This window comes from Amyelois transitella, chromosome 7, assembly GCF_032362555.1.
Source record: "Amyelois transitella isolate CPQ chromosome 7, ilAmyTran1.1, whole genome shotgun sequence".
NCBI classification, from domain to species: domain Eukaryota; kingdom Metazoa; phylum Arthropoda; class Insecta; order Lepidoptera; family Pyralidae; genus Amyelois; species Amyelois transitella.
The window spans coordinates 6,971,355-6,985,814 of NC_083510.1; the positions used below are offsets into that span (position 1 = coordinate 6,971,355).

Below are 14,460 nucleotides of genomic sequence, written 5' to 3' on the forward strand. Positions count from 1 at the left end.
TGTCATCAATTTTAATAGATTTAACAAACAATGCATCTTGCTTAAAAAACATGGAATCTTGGAAAACTCTTCTGTTATGTTATTGCGTAGAAAATTAAACGTATCAACTGTAAATAAAAGTGTTACTTTGTTGGCAAAGTAAGAGGATCTTCATGTACAAGATGACGTCACCCGGATTTCGGATCGCCAACGTAACAAGGAGCCTAATTTAACAATCTCCGACTTCCACATTCAAGTGTGGGTTACGTTACGGAGGCTGAATGGTCATTTGTTTATTTATACATCCGACTTCTTGGCGTCGGCATTTAGACCATACACAGGGTACAAAACATCAATATACCTACGAGATACTTATTCAGATCCCAGTTCTACTAACTAGGTTTTGACGAGATTTACTGTTTTATTTTTACACAGAGACACTGTTATTTTGTTATCTGGCTAGAAACTAGAACTGTACTTATGTATTTCTCTTTTTTTTCTGCATTGCTCAGTTGTCGTCAGTTATCCCTTTTACCTATTATTGCACCTCGAAAGAGCACAAAGATACCTTTGCAAGGTTATTTATTTTAGACCCTATAGATCCTACTTTTCAGCTATACTCATACTGCAATTTACCTTCGATTAGCATACTTTATATACTAAACATTTTCTTAAAAACAATCAAAATGGGATACTGTAAAAAAGTTTATTATTATTCTGAGTGCTTGACCAATGCATACGGGTACTTATTTCTTGGACATTTCTTGGTTCAATTGTCTGTTGAAGTTAAAACGCCATCTATGTCTGTCTTTATAAACTATTTCCTATTTAATAGCTAATGTGCCATCTACCGATGTTGCCACACATAACGAATAAAAACACAGATGTCACTACTAGCTGCATCAAGAAAGTTTTCAAAACTTTCTAAAAATAACACCAGAGTTCGTTCGAAGCACTATATTTAGTTTTTAGACATTTGACAAAAAAGATGGCAGCGATCGCCGACTGCTGTCCTTCGGTTCGGATTTATTGCGAAAATGGCGCATTATGTGATATTTTCACATAAAATAGTAATTATAAGTGAAAATTTGTGTAGTGCTGCTTTGTGATGGTGTACAGTTTTATATAAATGACAGTGTAACAGTGTGTAAATAGGACTGCGACTTTCTTCTGCATATTGGATTACACAAAATAAAGGTATTTTAGCTTTATTCTTTACAAAACTTTGCGTTTATTAATTTTTTGTGGATCCTTTTTTGTAATTGCTTTAAATACACAAAGGGAGACCGCGTAAATTGATAATAATTACATAAGAATGCCAATTTTTATACGCATTTCGTATGCGTTCGTCGGGCTACTTATTTTCCAATATGTTTTGAATTTTATATTTACTACTTCTACGCGAATAATTTGAGGAGAAATCGCGATTGCGAGCTGAGCGTGGCATGACATCAGCAGGCTATACGAGCCATGCCTACCGCTGTAAACTTGAGTCGTATGATTCATCATCCAATACTCCAGTCCAATAGGTACCTACTAATACACTACCATACTACATCAAAAATTGCCACTACCACTCTTACAAAATGCCTTGGAGTTGCACTCAAATTGCAGAAAATTTATTTGTAATGTAACTTCATAGTTTCTGTGAACCAAAAATATATGTAGAAAAAAATCTAATATTGGTTTATATCTTCTGGTTTTCTTTTTTCCTAAAATTTTTTATGAAGATTTATCTTCAACCCTTCTTTTATGTGTCATGAATAGTAAAAATACTGATTTGGTAATAGGCTGATGCTTAGATGTTGAAGCGATAAAGAAATATTTGTGTTGTGAACTTCCCTATTGTCTCCTGTTGGTTTCATGTAAAATATTAAGACACTACTGAAATGGTAATGATAAAATATTTTGAAAGGCCTAATAAAATAAATGTCATTTGATAAGGTATTTTTTCCTATAATCATGCAAATAAGAATAAGAAAATAAACAAGAAATATTGAACAATAGAAAGAGGCTGAATAGCCTGTGACTTGTACCAATTCAAAAAGATGTATTTGCACTGTAATGATTTTTTACAATAGAAAAAAGTCTTATCATTCTACCTAACTTGTATATAAAATTAGGTCTGTCAAAAAATCTATATCGGAAATGTATCTACAATACAATTTACAAACTGAGAGAACTTCACAAAATTTGTAAAGCTCCTCTCAAAGTGGCAGACCTTACAAAGAGGTCTTTGAGTACTTGTAAGTTGTATAATTAGCACATTTTTATAACTTCACCTAAAAACAAATACAGGCAATATATAGATTGAGTGAAAACAACATAAACCATTTTAACTACAGAGGATTCCACTATGTATATTTTAGATGTTCAAATACATACATATATGTTTGCAGACACTCTCAGCAGTAACATTAAAAAGTCCTTTGAGTGTAAGTTTTTGTCCAAAATAATAGGTACCTTAATAAGTTTTTTATCACAAGGAGAAAGTGGTACAGATAAATGTAAGGCCAGCAGGGTCGGTAAGAAATGATAGATAATAATATTCATACATTTTATAGATAGGTATTAAGGGAATATTGAGGGAACAAAGATCATTAAGATAAAAAAGTGAAAGGCCTATTACGCTACCTTGAGATCATTGAACACCAAAAGAACAAGCAAAGTTGAATATTTGCTTGGAAAAATAACTTAGAGACAGCTTCAAATCTTACATGAATAGGACCACTCCATATTTCCCATAGATGTCGTAAAAGGCCACTAAGGAAAAACCAAATAAACTTGAAATTCATCTTGTAGTGAATGGGCTAGTAACCTGCCACTGTTTAAATGTCTATTCCATCATTAAGCCATGCAGCAGAATGTGGCCTTTCAGTCTTTTCAAGACTGTTGGCTCTGTCCCCACAAGGGACATAGATATGATTATGATAGATTACATAGATCCCTATGAATATGTTTAATTGGTTGCCCAATGTAACTAAAAGAATCTACATGAGATTTCTGTCTTGACATTTATACTTAATTGACTTTCCATTCCTATGAAATAATAAACAAAACTAATAAATAAAAAAGTACAAAACTAATAAATAATAAACATAGCTAAAAAATATTTTTTTAAAACTAATCAGAATACAGAGACACAAGACGAGACGTTTTTAGTCATAGACTTCTCTCAGAGTCGCTAGGATTAAGGCCAGCCAGGAGGAGGAGGGATGCAAAATTGACTAAATCATTGTTAAAAAAAAGCGGCCAAGTGCGAGCCGGACTTGCCTCTGAAGGGTTCTGTACCATCATCATTTTGTTACTTAAATATTTAGTATTAGGATTCCATACCCGAAGGGTAAAAACGAGACCCTATTACTAAGCCTCTGCTGTCTGTTTGTCCGTCCGTCCGTCACCGTCACCAGGCTGTATCTCATAAACCGTGATAGCTAAAAAGCTGATATTTTCACAAATTCTGTTTTCACTGCTGTCATAACAACAATTATTAAAAATTTAAAGACATATAATATTGAGGAATACCATAGACGTGTTTTAACGTGTTTGCCTAATATTTAAAATGATTATAATTAATAAACAATAAATTAATTATTAAAAGAGTGCTCCTATCCAATACAACAAAAGTAACTTAAAAGCAATTTTTCGGTCGATTTTAATAAACAGGTAGAAACGTGATGATGGTACTGAAATCTTAGCGCACGAGTCCGACTCGTACTTGGCCGGTTTTTTGCGTGTGGCTGATATATGTGCCGTTATATTAGTTTACATAAAATAATTATGTCGTGGGTGGAGCTCAATTCCAGGACAATCTCGATTCGCCTGTCTTAATCGAAATCGTTCCACTCAATTATTTGCTCATCCATGATTGGACCGACTTTAAATGTGAAGGTGTGACGTTGTGTCGCTGCGGTCTTCCCTGCCTCCCCTTTTCCCGCCCGACGAGGTCAAGACCTCTTTTGACTTCCTTTGCATTCACAAAGTTAAGTAGCTCTCTATGTTCGGCGACTACATACTGGATCTTGTGCCGCTAAATTCACGACTAGAGACATGATCTACTTGTTTCTGTGCTCATGACCGTATTCTCCTAGTTCTAGTTTGTTGTTTGTTTTTTTTTTCCCCCAAAATTGTAAATAGAAATAAATAGTGTCGTTAACTTTAGAATCTTGTATCTTTTTTCCCATACATTACACACCACCATACATACTCGTACATCTGCAAAGTTTTCACACAAGTTGCAGTTACACACGTTAAAATGGCGCCCAACGTGGAGGAAAAAATATTCTGACTTTTCGCGATTTCGGTTCGGAATTTCAATTCCTAAACTGCGGGCAATTTTTATATCTCAAATTTATGCCCAAAAAACAGCGCGCCCTTTCTTCACTTCCAGCAAAAACAAAAACTACAAAATATCCTCAGTAGGTAAATAGACAAATTTAGTGAAGATCCCACACCAATCATTAAATTCTAATATCTACGCCTACAACAAAATTGCTGATCGGATGTCGAAGCGATGTTGATTTGGGCATGTACCTATATGTTAGGTTCGAGGTATTTTGTCTTCAAATATAAATCCTCTTGATAAATATAAAATCTGTACTTATAATGCAATGTCCGTGCCATTGACATCGTATACAAGTTAAAACGAAGCTACAGGAGTAGTCAAAACTATGCTACTTTTAATCTCACAGGTTACTTACTCTACTTAATTTGGGTACCTAGTAGGTAGGTAGTAAACGCTACGTACCTGTTACGAGTATATACCTAATTGCGCAGACTTATTACGCGTTTGAGACGGTCGGTATTATTGACCGATATTGGACAAAATGCAGTCTTAGTCAGCAGAAAGGAATTATTCTATTTTAATATTTTTCATAGCTAGACTCTGCCAAATTATAAAGTTTACGACAAAAATATGCATACAACTGAGTCATTTCGTTCCGTAGTGAATATGTTTATACAAACCCGTGCATATAACTGTCGATCATTCACAATGATGTTGACGACGAATGCTATAGTTTTTATGCTATGTAACTTACATATTAAAAACCGCAAAGAAAACTTGTCTTTATGTGCAGTTCACTAAACATTTCGTTTTACTCCGGGCTAGAGGTGCTTGTCTCGAGTTCGTGCACAAGTGCAGTTTTCCCCGGATTTGCTGACATCGACATTGCAAATCATAGAACGAATTTCAGTATGCAGGGTCGATATTCCATAGTTTAATCGTGTGGACTAGCATTTGCGTTATGATCTATGTTTTAGTTGGTATTATGGGCAAGTGCGAATAGTTGATTGGAGGTTATTCAACTGGTGAGTGGACAAAAATAGAGCGATCAGTGCGTCGGTTCGGACGCGACGGAGAGCCGGGCTCTTGCCTAGCCTACGGTACGACAAGACCGACTCCTAAATATGCTTCCGGGGCAATTCGGAACGGAACGTTCTTTATAACGTACAGTACAGTACGTAAGGTACAAGTACAATCTAAACCGTACGTGTCCCTTAATTATTTTTGTATTTACCGCTTTATAATTATTATTGTTTCTTTACAAATAAAACCTTTTTAATAAGTAGGTAAGAGTGTGAACGGAGTTGTTAAAAGGGGTAGGCTTAGAAATCGTACGTAGGCCTGGATCAAATCGGTAATGTTCTAGCGAAAGATCACGTCAAGAGTATAATAAACTGACGACATGCATGAAGGAAGTTATGTATATGGATAAAGCGAAAAATGTATGCAGGGATCGTTGCAATTGGAAGATTTGCCTACCTCTCCGGGAATAAGGCTTAATTTCATGTTGGTTTATGTGTCTAAGTGGGTATTTTACATGTCCGTTTATTATTCGTCTTAACTAGATTTTCTTGGCCGTTTACAAACAATTGTTTGCGAACTTAAACCTCGCAGTCGAGCATAGTTACGATTATAAATTGTTCGTGGCTTGTAGATCAGCGTAGTTGTGACGTCAAGAGATTTATGTGTTGTCTTATGCTGCGTTTGCAAGCCGGAGCGTGCCGGGCGGAACGGCGGCGGCGTCGCGGCTGCGGTCGCCAGCGTCCGCCGTCCGCACTCGATATTTATAGAGACGTCGAGACACGGCCCCATACTATCCCACATGTTAATTGGCTACTTGTGCCGCATTTTTCTGAACGTGACCGTTCACACGACGTCAATGCCATCAGAACCAGAACGCCACCGCTGAATCCGACCGATAAACATTGACACCTATGTAACTGGCCTACATACGTTAACACAAGGACATCGCGTGGTAAAGAATACCAAATGTTTTCACACTCCTATTATTTTAACGATGACAGTTCAAAATATTTCCAGTGTAAACTCCGCTCTCTCTCTCTCTTCATAGCGCATACCTACCTATTTGTGAAATAATAAAAAAAATCAAAAAAAAATTTTATCGTATCTACCTGTTTACTAAAATCGAACAAAAAAATGCTTAAGAACCATTTCACATTTTTCAATGGCACATTGCTGCCCTCATTTCAAATAAATTATTTAATCTAAAACAAAGAAGAAAATTATGAATTTTCTACATTGACTAACAATATAATAATACAAGCAGGCGGAGGCTTAGTACTTAATAGGATCCTGTTTTTACCTTATTGGTATGGAACTCTGAAAACCTAAAAACGGGATTCTATAGCTATGCATGTTAGTATTGAACATGTACCGTTTTTGATCTACTTTATTAACAATTTAATTTTAGTGCATGAATAAATATTCGCTTTAATTTTCCTCGCCATAATTTAATACTCGTATTACTGTGCAGTGCGGTGATAGGTACGAGTGTAATGCAGGAGGTTTTCTTGTAGATTTGCAATACAAATAAATTGTGATACTTTAAAGTGTGTGCCAGCTGCTTCTCTTCGCCTGCCTAATTGTAAAACTCAGTCATGGAAAATGCTACCTAATTAACTTGAGATTCTGTCTGTATGAATCCCAATTCCATCATTAAGTCCAACTGAACGTGGCTCTTCAGTCTTTTTAAGACTGTTAGCTTCATCTGCCTCGTGTGTAACGAATGAAAATGTCTTAAAACCTTGGATGCGAAATGACTGTAATTAAATAATTGAACAACTTAATAGGTATTTATTATAATAGGGTTTCGTTTTACCCTTTCAGTACGGAAACCTAAAAACGATGAGACGATTACCATCAATACATCTAGGTAAATAATTCTTTACGATTCGAAAGGCTGTAGGTCCTTTTTCTAGATGTATCAAATCTACGTTATTGTTGTTATATTGTTTTTTAACAAATTTTCCAGCCCTTATAAAATGCAAGTATTGCATTATGAAAATTAGGATTTATCCCCATTTTATAAGTTTGATATTGACCCCAATCTTCTTGGCAGCAGCTGACACAAACAAAACAAACACTGTTCTACTAAACATTCCAGTAACTATTTATTTTATATTCAGTGTGTTCTTTGTGAAACTAACTAATGAAGAGAAAAATAAACAAATACATTTTACTAGTAATGAAATTACTTTATGTTATTTTATTATGTTATGCTACTGAATAGTAATTAAGTTTATCCTTTTCTTACGGAATGATATCACGCACTCTGACCCTTTTCTGATGGGTGTGAATTTCACACTAAAATACCTACCTTTTAGAAACTAAGAGAAATTGACACTAAAAAAAAATCCTGCCACCCATAACATAGAGTATAAATAGTCATAGTTACTCATCTACAAAATCCCAAATCATATCTTTCAACCAAACTTTCGATAATAACATGCCGAGTACCTAACGGTAGGGTTGCGCGCTCTCGCTATCATCAACCCTTATAGCTGGAACCTTTAAACACATTGACAGCATTCATATCGGTGATCGAATTAGATTTCTCCTCAGATGATCGCTACACTATAATACTCAGATGTTTATCGTGCGATACACGTAGTTTCCGAGAACGCAGCCGAGATATTTCCTCAGAAAGAGATGTCGAATCAGCGGGTGGCTAGCTGTACGTGCGCCGCGTACGTGTCCGGATATTTTCGTAAACGGACCGAATATGTAGGTGGCTTTACGACACACTTTGTCATGTTATTCAGGTTTAGATTGTAGCTGCCATAATAAACTTTATTATATCGACTTGAGTGTAAAACACATGATCATTTCACTGTTTTTTCTCGCCTCGGAGGTTCATACGAATACGAAGTATTTTTATTTTTGGCATTTTGTATAGCAATGAATGTTTGTAAGTAACAAGAACAACAGTCTTACTTATAACTAATGACGAAACTTCATGCTTAAGACCTTTCATGGTTGGCAAGAAGTGACCAATGTTCCAACAAAAGTTTTCAAAAAGCTGGCCCTAAAAAAATCTCCAAATAAATAATTGTCTCAATATACACATTATTGGTTAGGATTCGACTTACCATGAGCTTCTGACGACCGGAATACGCTAAACTATGTAAAGGCAAGGATTTAATTTACATACATACATACATATGGTCACGTCTATATCCCTTGCGGGGTAGACAGAGCCAACAGACTTGAAAAGTCTGAATGGCCACGTTCAGCTATTTGGCTTAATGATAGAATTGAGATTCAAATAGTGACAGGTTGCTAACCCAACGCCTAAAAAAGAATCCCAAGTTTGTAAGCTTATCCCTTAGTCGCCTTTTACGACATCCTCTTTGTACAGACGGCCTCTTTGGCTCAGCGGCTACTGCCGCTGTCTGTGACACCGGAGGTCCCGGGTTCGAATCCCGGTCAGGGCATGATGAAAAAAGAACTTTTTCTGATTGGCCTGGGTCTTGGATGTTTATCTATATAAGTATTTATTATAAAATATAGTAGATATCGTTGAGTTAGTATCTCGTAACACAAGTTTTGAACTTACTTCGAGGCTAACTCAATCAGTGTAAATTGTCCCGTATATATCTATATTTATATTTATTTATATCCCTGGGAAAGAGACGGAGTGGTCCTATTCTTTTTTGTATTGGTGCCGGGAACCACACGGCACGGACGGATTTAATTTACTTATACCTAATTAACACCAGCAAATAAAACCTAAGTAGCTCGAACGTCTACATTCTCATTTAAGCTCAAAGCAAGAAGAATATCTGCTCGAGCCGATTTTTCTGGGTCACCAGGTGTCGGGGCAGCAGCGTGGGAGAATTCGTCGAAAAAATCTATAAGCGCATGTGTGTTGTAGTTTTACCTAAAGTTACAGTAAATGATCAATCTTCAAATTACCTAATTCGTTTCTTTATCCAAGCGGTAGGTACTAAAGATGACTTACATAAAATGAAAACTAATTTCTTGTGTGTTCATCTTTTGGGCCGAGGGGTTTCACGCACTAAAGAAAAGATCTCTCTTTCCCGTGGATCTCTTAAAAGACGACTAAGGGATATGCTAATAAACTTTGGTATAAATAATCTTCTTGTAGGCCAAGGGGCTAGCAACTATACAGCTGAACGTGGACTTTTGGTCTTCTCAAGACAGTTGACTTCCTTTCCTAATTGTCCTATTGTTGTCACTATTTGAATCTCAATTCTTTCATTAAGCCAAATAGCTGAACGTGGCCATTAAGTCTTTTCAAGACTATTGGCTCTGTCTACCCCGCAAGGGATATAGACGTGACCATATGTATGTATGTATGCCATAGCAACGGTTGCCATGACTTGTTTTAGTTGGAAGAAAAATCAGATTTTTATTTTTATTTGATTACCAAAGTTTTTTCTCTCCTCTGTTCTCCTTGTGTCTTCTTTTGTGTATATAGTATATTCCCAATTTTCCACTATACTTCCTACATCACTATACCATACTGAACGTTAACAATCGCTAACCACGTAAATATAAGAAACGCTTATGACGATACACACTTGAACTAGTCGTAGAATCTTATGTCAGTGAAATTGAAACAAATGCCAACCGGTATCCTGCTATGATCCTGTCTTTAGCTATAGACAGTAACCATAATTTTACTTAAAGAAACTGTAAAACATATTGCCCTTATTAATTTGGGTGGCTATTAGATGTTGCATTCTAATACTTTCTCGTTTGTGAGAAGGCAAGGGAAAGCCGGCGTCCACACTGCCGTGTCCGCTGTTCGTGCACAGCGCTTCGTCAGGAGTCTGATGTGCTTGGAATCGGAAATCAAGTACCCACCTATATTTATTTACAATAGTATTAAATTGAAATTACTTGGAATTATAATGAAAAATACATTGAAACATCATGTCAGATGAAATCATACCTTTGCAGCTATTATTAAACAAAGTTTAAAATAACAAAAAACAAATTCCATTGTACAAGGAAAATAATTATGCTAACTACATTATCCCTACGTTAGTATTCCTAGGTTAAAAATTCCGTGCTATACTACAAACGTGCTACAAACCATACCGTTAAAACCAGGAAACTAGTATAGGATGCGTGCCTTCACTCAACCATACTGAAACGGAACTCTCTTCTGGTGAGGCAATGGCGCCGAAGCGTGGAGGCGCCGCTCTGGTCCCTAGCCCTGATTAGCATTCCACAGCCAGACTGAATTAATCATGCGGTCCCAGTTGGCGGGAAAACGGCATTCTCTGCCAGCTTATAAACGACACTTGTATCTACCACACCATAATGCTCGCGTGCTAACGAGTGGCGAGACTAATTGATTAGCGGCATTTCTGTCACATGACGCTCGTGAGGTGTTTCCCCAATTTGTCCCAAGGGATATGTGTAGGTGCGGTTTCGAGAGGTAAATGTAGCTAGTTATTTGAATGTTTTATGAAATTATCAAGCATAATTTAAGAATTCAGAAATAAATTCTTAAAATTGGACCTTTATGACGTTTCTTTCCATTTTACCTATGACGTACTTTACAAGTCTAGACTAGAATCAGAAAATCAATAACTGAAGTTCATCTAAAGGTCAGCTCGAAAATTCAGTCTACCTTATTTTAGATCTTTTTACTGAAACATTTTTTGTTTGCTCTTATGCTTTGTAGTTATGGTAATCCTTTGATGATACAGATATGAGGGAAGTTGTGTAGTTATCAAAAATTAATTATTGGGCAAATTCAAATAATTTTGATTTTTTATTTGTTTCAGACACAATGGTGGTGGGCGAGAACAAACGTACCAACATCATGGATGGCATCGAAAACACAGGGGACGTGCGGTTGCACGACCACCGCCTGCGACTCAAGCAGAGGTGAATAATTTTATGTATCACATTACCTGCAGCTGCCCCCGCGCGAGTTTAGCACTACCTACAAAAGGTTTTACGCAAATCCCACGGGAACTATAGTTTTTACCAGGACGAATGGTACCTATGTACTCCGTACTTCACGCTATATGCAGTATGCAGATTCGCAATTAAATTTAATGCAGGTCAGTTCAGTGGTTTAACTGGGAAGAGGTAACAAACAAACAACTAATGTACTCGACAGATTTAAATGAAATTTTGTACACGGGAAGACTATAGCCTGGAATAATATTTTGTAGGGTACATTTTGCCCCTTATCCCCACGAGAGCAAAGTCCCGGGGCGCAGCTAGTTTCATCATAAGTATTAAGTACCTTGCAAAAACATGTCCTTTATTTATGTTTTCTTAACCGACAGATACTCTATATTCTCCCCGTTCGACGCATCAAGTACTAGTAACATGTCGTCAGCTTTAGTGACGTCAGATACGGTCGGTCTGTGACGAAAAACAAGGACTCTAGGTGCTATACAACATGTTACAATCTTCGGAAGTTAGTAGGCGTAAAGGTTACCAGTTACGTCACCACTGCCTATCAACTTTACAGAGATTTTATTTATCTTTTGCATCTTGTAACGGTGAATATAAGTTTTGACAAATCGTTTTTATTCCCGTCGGGTGTTATAAATTGGATAACTATAGTGTATGTATGTCTGTCATCCGTCGTAGTCACCAAATGTATCTAGCTACTGACGTGATAACAGGATATTTCCATTTGACTTTAAATTATTCTTTGTCATGATTGCATTATGCAAAGAAAGATCGTCTTCAGTGCAAATGATTTGCCTGGGCAAATTTATTGCATAGGTATTATGAAATGTCCGAACACAGTCGAGTGATTTCAATGTTTACTTAAGTAATGTATTTCTTGTTTATATCCGTTTGAAAAAAATATGTATATCTTTAAAATAAATAGTGTTAAAAATACATTAAAGCCTTTTAAATTGCTAGGTGAATTTAATTAGGCAATTTTAGTAAAATAGGTATCAAGGAAAATATTTAAATGTGTTATTGTTGTCTCATCACGACACAGGTATTATTTATATATCTTTAGATGAATGAAATGCTTTACAAATATGCAATAGATTGAAAAGCTGAGGCGCTGCGTGGTGAATGCCTTCAAACGGCACGAGGTCATTTCATTCACAGGTTTTCTACGTGTATTTCTATAACCACAATTTGTATCGGTATGAAGCGGTCGTGCAAACTTGCTTGCACCACAACGCGTGGGCAGAGTAGGCAGAGAACAACGTTCAAAACTTGAGCTACGGTCTAAGTTGAAATAGGAGAAATATTATAGTTATTCAATGGTTTTACGTCACTTTAAAAAAGCAACTGATGTAAATAATTGTGGTCGTATGAAGCAAAACTAAAGCTTTTTCTCGGCGACAAAAACATTACTTAGGTCTAATGAAAGTCAATAAACTTTTGAAATCATTATGTTTACCTGCAAAGGTTGCGAAGATCAAACGGTAGTCGCTTCTATAAAAACCTGACTCACCCAATCCAGGATCCATCGTGAAAGGCATAGCCGGGGCTCCTCTCCAGAGTGGTGAGGATGCAACCGGGTCTAAAGCTAGGAAGATGATGCACATCTACATACAAGTTACTTCGAGTTTTTTTTTTCATTTATTTTAGTACAGTGATGTTGTAAGAGCATTGTAATCCCATAAATATAAAAGAATGCGCCTAAATCTAAAACTTTTTCAATTTATTTCAAAAGTAATTTTTAACTCGATTACTAAGACCAATATTGGCATTAAACGCAAACGCTTTTAACTTAAAGCGTTCATGGCGATAGAATGTAAACCATGACACATTGATTTGCATTTTCAATTAGAATATCTGCTGTAATAGGACACATCAACTGGGAAGATTGTTTCCGACCACAAAATGACCACGGCCATTAGACTAATCAATCTTTCGTCACGGTATTCATTCGTTTCGTCTCGTCATCGCGTTTCAGCTCAATGAATTGGCGTTTACATAAATCAGCATGTTTACAAATGCCATGTAATCAGGAACAATCAGTCTTAATATAAACACAATCTAAGCAAAGCTTTTAAATAAAACTTCGTCTTAGAAATTGTAGAGTCAAGGTAAAATTGTATTACGCAAAACTGTTCATCGATTTAGACGATAAGAGGCGTGAGTTTATGCATGTATGTTCATCCATTAAATTCTACGTCAATGAAAACTTCCTACAGAAGAAATAATAGATTTTAAAAACAGAGAGAAATTTGTTTCTTAGCAAATAAAATTATCTATCTTGAACTCTCGCTTCTATAAGACTCTCGCACTATAAGAACTCTTTAATATACAAAGAAAATTATAGATAAATATACCATAGTATTATTCAAAACCCAGTTTTATTTAAAGATATTTTGTATTAAAAATCTATTACTTGTTTACAGGTTTGACATCGTCAGAAAACTAGGACAAGGCACATATGGCAAAGTGCAGCTCGGCATCAACAAGAAGACTGGACAGGAAGTGGCCATAAAGACTATAAAGAAATGTAAAATCGAGTCCGAAGCAGACCTGATCCGCATCAGGCGGGAGGTGCAGATCATGTCCTCAGTCAGACATCCTAACATTGTACATATATATGAAGGTAATATTTTATACTCTGTGAAATTTCTTTTATTTAATTGAAATTTCTTCTATTTCATATGCACATGTAGTCAGGTCTATATCCCTTGCAGGGAAAACAAAGCAAAAAGTCTTTGAAAAAGACTTAAATGGAATTAAGATTCGATTATTGACAAAATTAGAAAATTCTAGAGCCTAATACCCCATAAAAAGCTCAGTATTATGCTTTGGAATGAAGTATTTAGGTATGTTCTCTAGGAAAACACAAATGTTCTATGCTGGCCATTACTGGTAGCGAACAAAAAACATACTACATCGTATGTATGTACAGTTAAAGGATAGGCTTCTAAACTTCGGATTCTTCTAAGCGACGCGCGTGCAACCTTGTATGGAAAAATATGAGGGAAAAGTTTTAGATAGTTAAATTTTTAATTTTTTTTTTTACAACCAATCCCATAATTTGGAATAACTAAAATTACGAAAAAGATTCTCGTCTCTGCTTAAAATATGTAACGAATGTGTGTTTGTTTGTTGTTTCAGTATTTGAAAATAGCGAGAAGATGATTCTTGTTATGGAGTATTGTTCAGGAGGTGAATTGTATGATTATCTTAGTCAGAAAAAAGTACTACAAGAAGAGGAAGCAAGAAGGTATATTAATTTTAAATCA

The 14,460-nt window shown here is 36.0% G+C and overlaps 1 protein-coding gene across 1 annotated transcript in view; it reads left to right on the forward strand.

Moving 5' to 3' along the window:
- Positions 1-936: 936 nt before the first annotated feature.
- The window catches only part of LOC106133429 (serine/arginine repetitive matrix protein 2), a 34,275-nt gene continuing 20,751 nt past the window's right edge, over positions 937-14,460 (forward strand). Inside the window, exons 1-4 of the mRNA XM_060944955.1 lie at positions 937-1,176; positions 11,047-11,149; positions 13,615-13,814; positions 14,333-14,441. Of these exons, the coding sequence (XP_060800938.1) occupies positions 11,052-11,149; positions 13,615-13,814; positions 14,333-14,441 (407 nt within the window). The 5' untranslated portion in view covers positions 937-1,176; positions 11,047-11,051. The remainder of the gene's footprint in view (positions 1,177-11,046; positions 11,150-13,614; positions 13,815-14,332; positions 14,442-14,460) is intronic.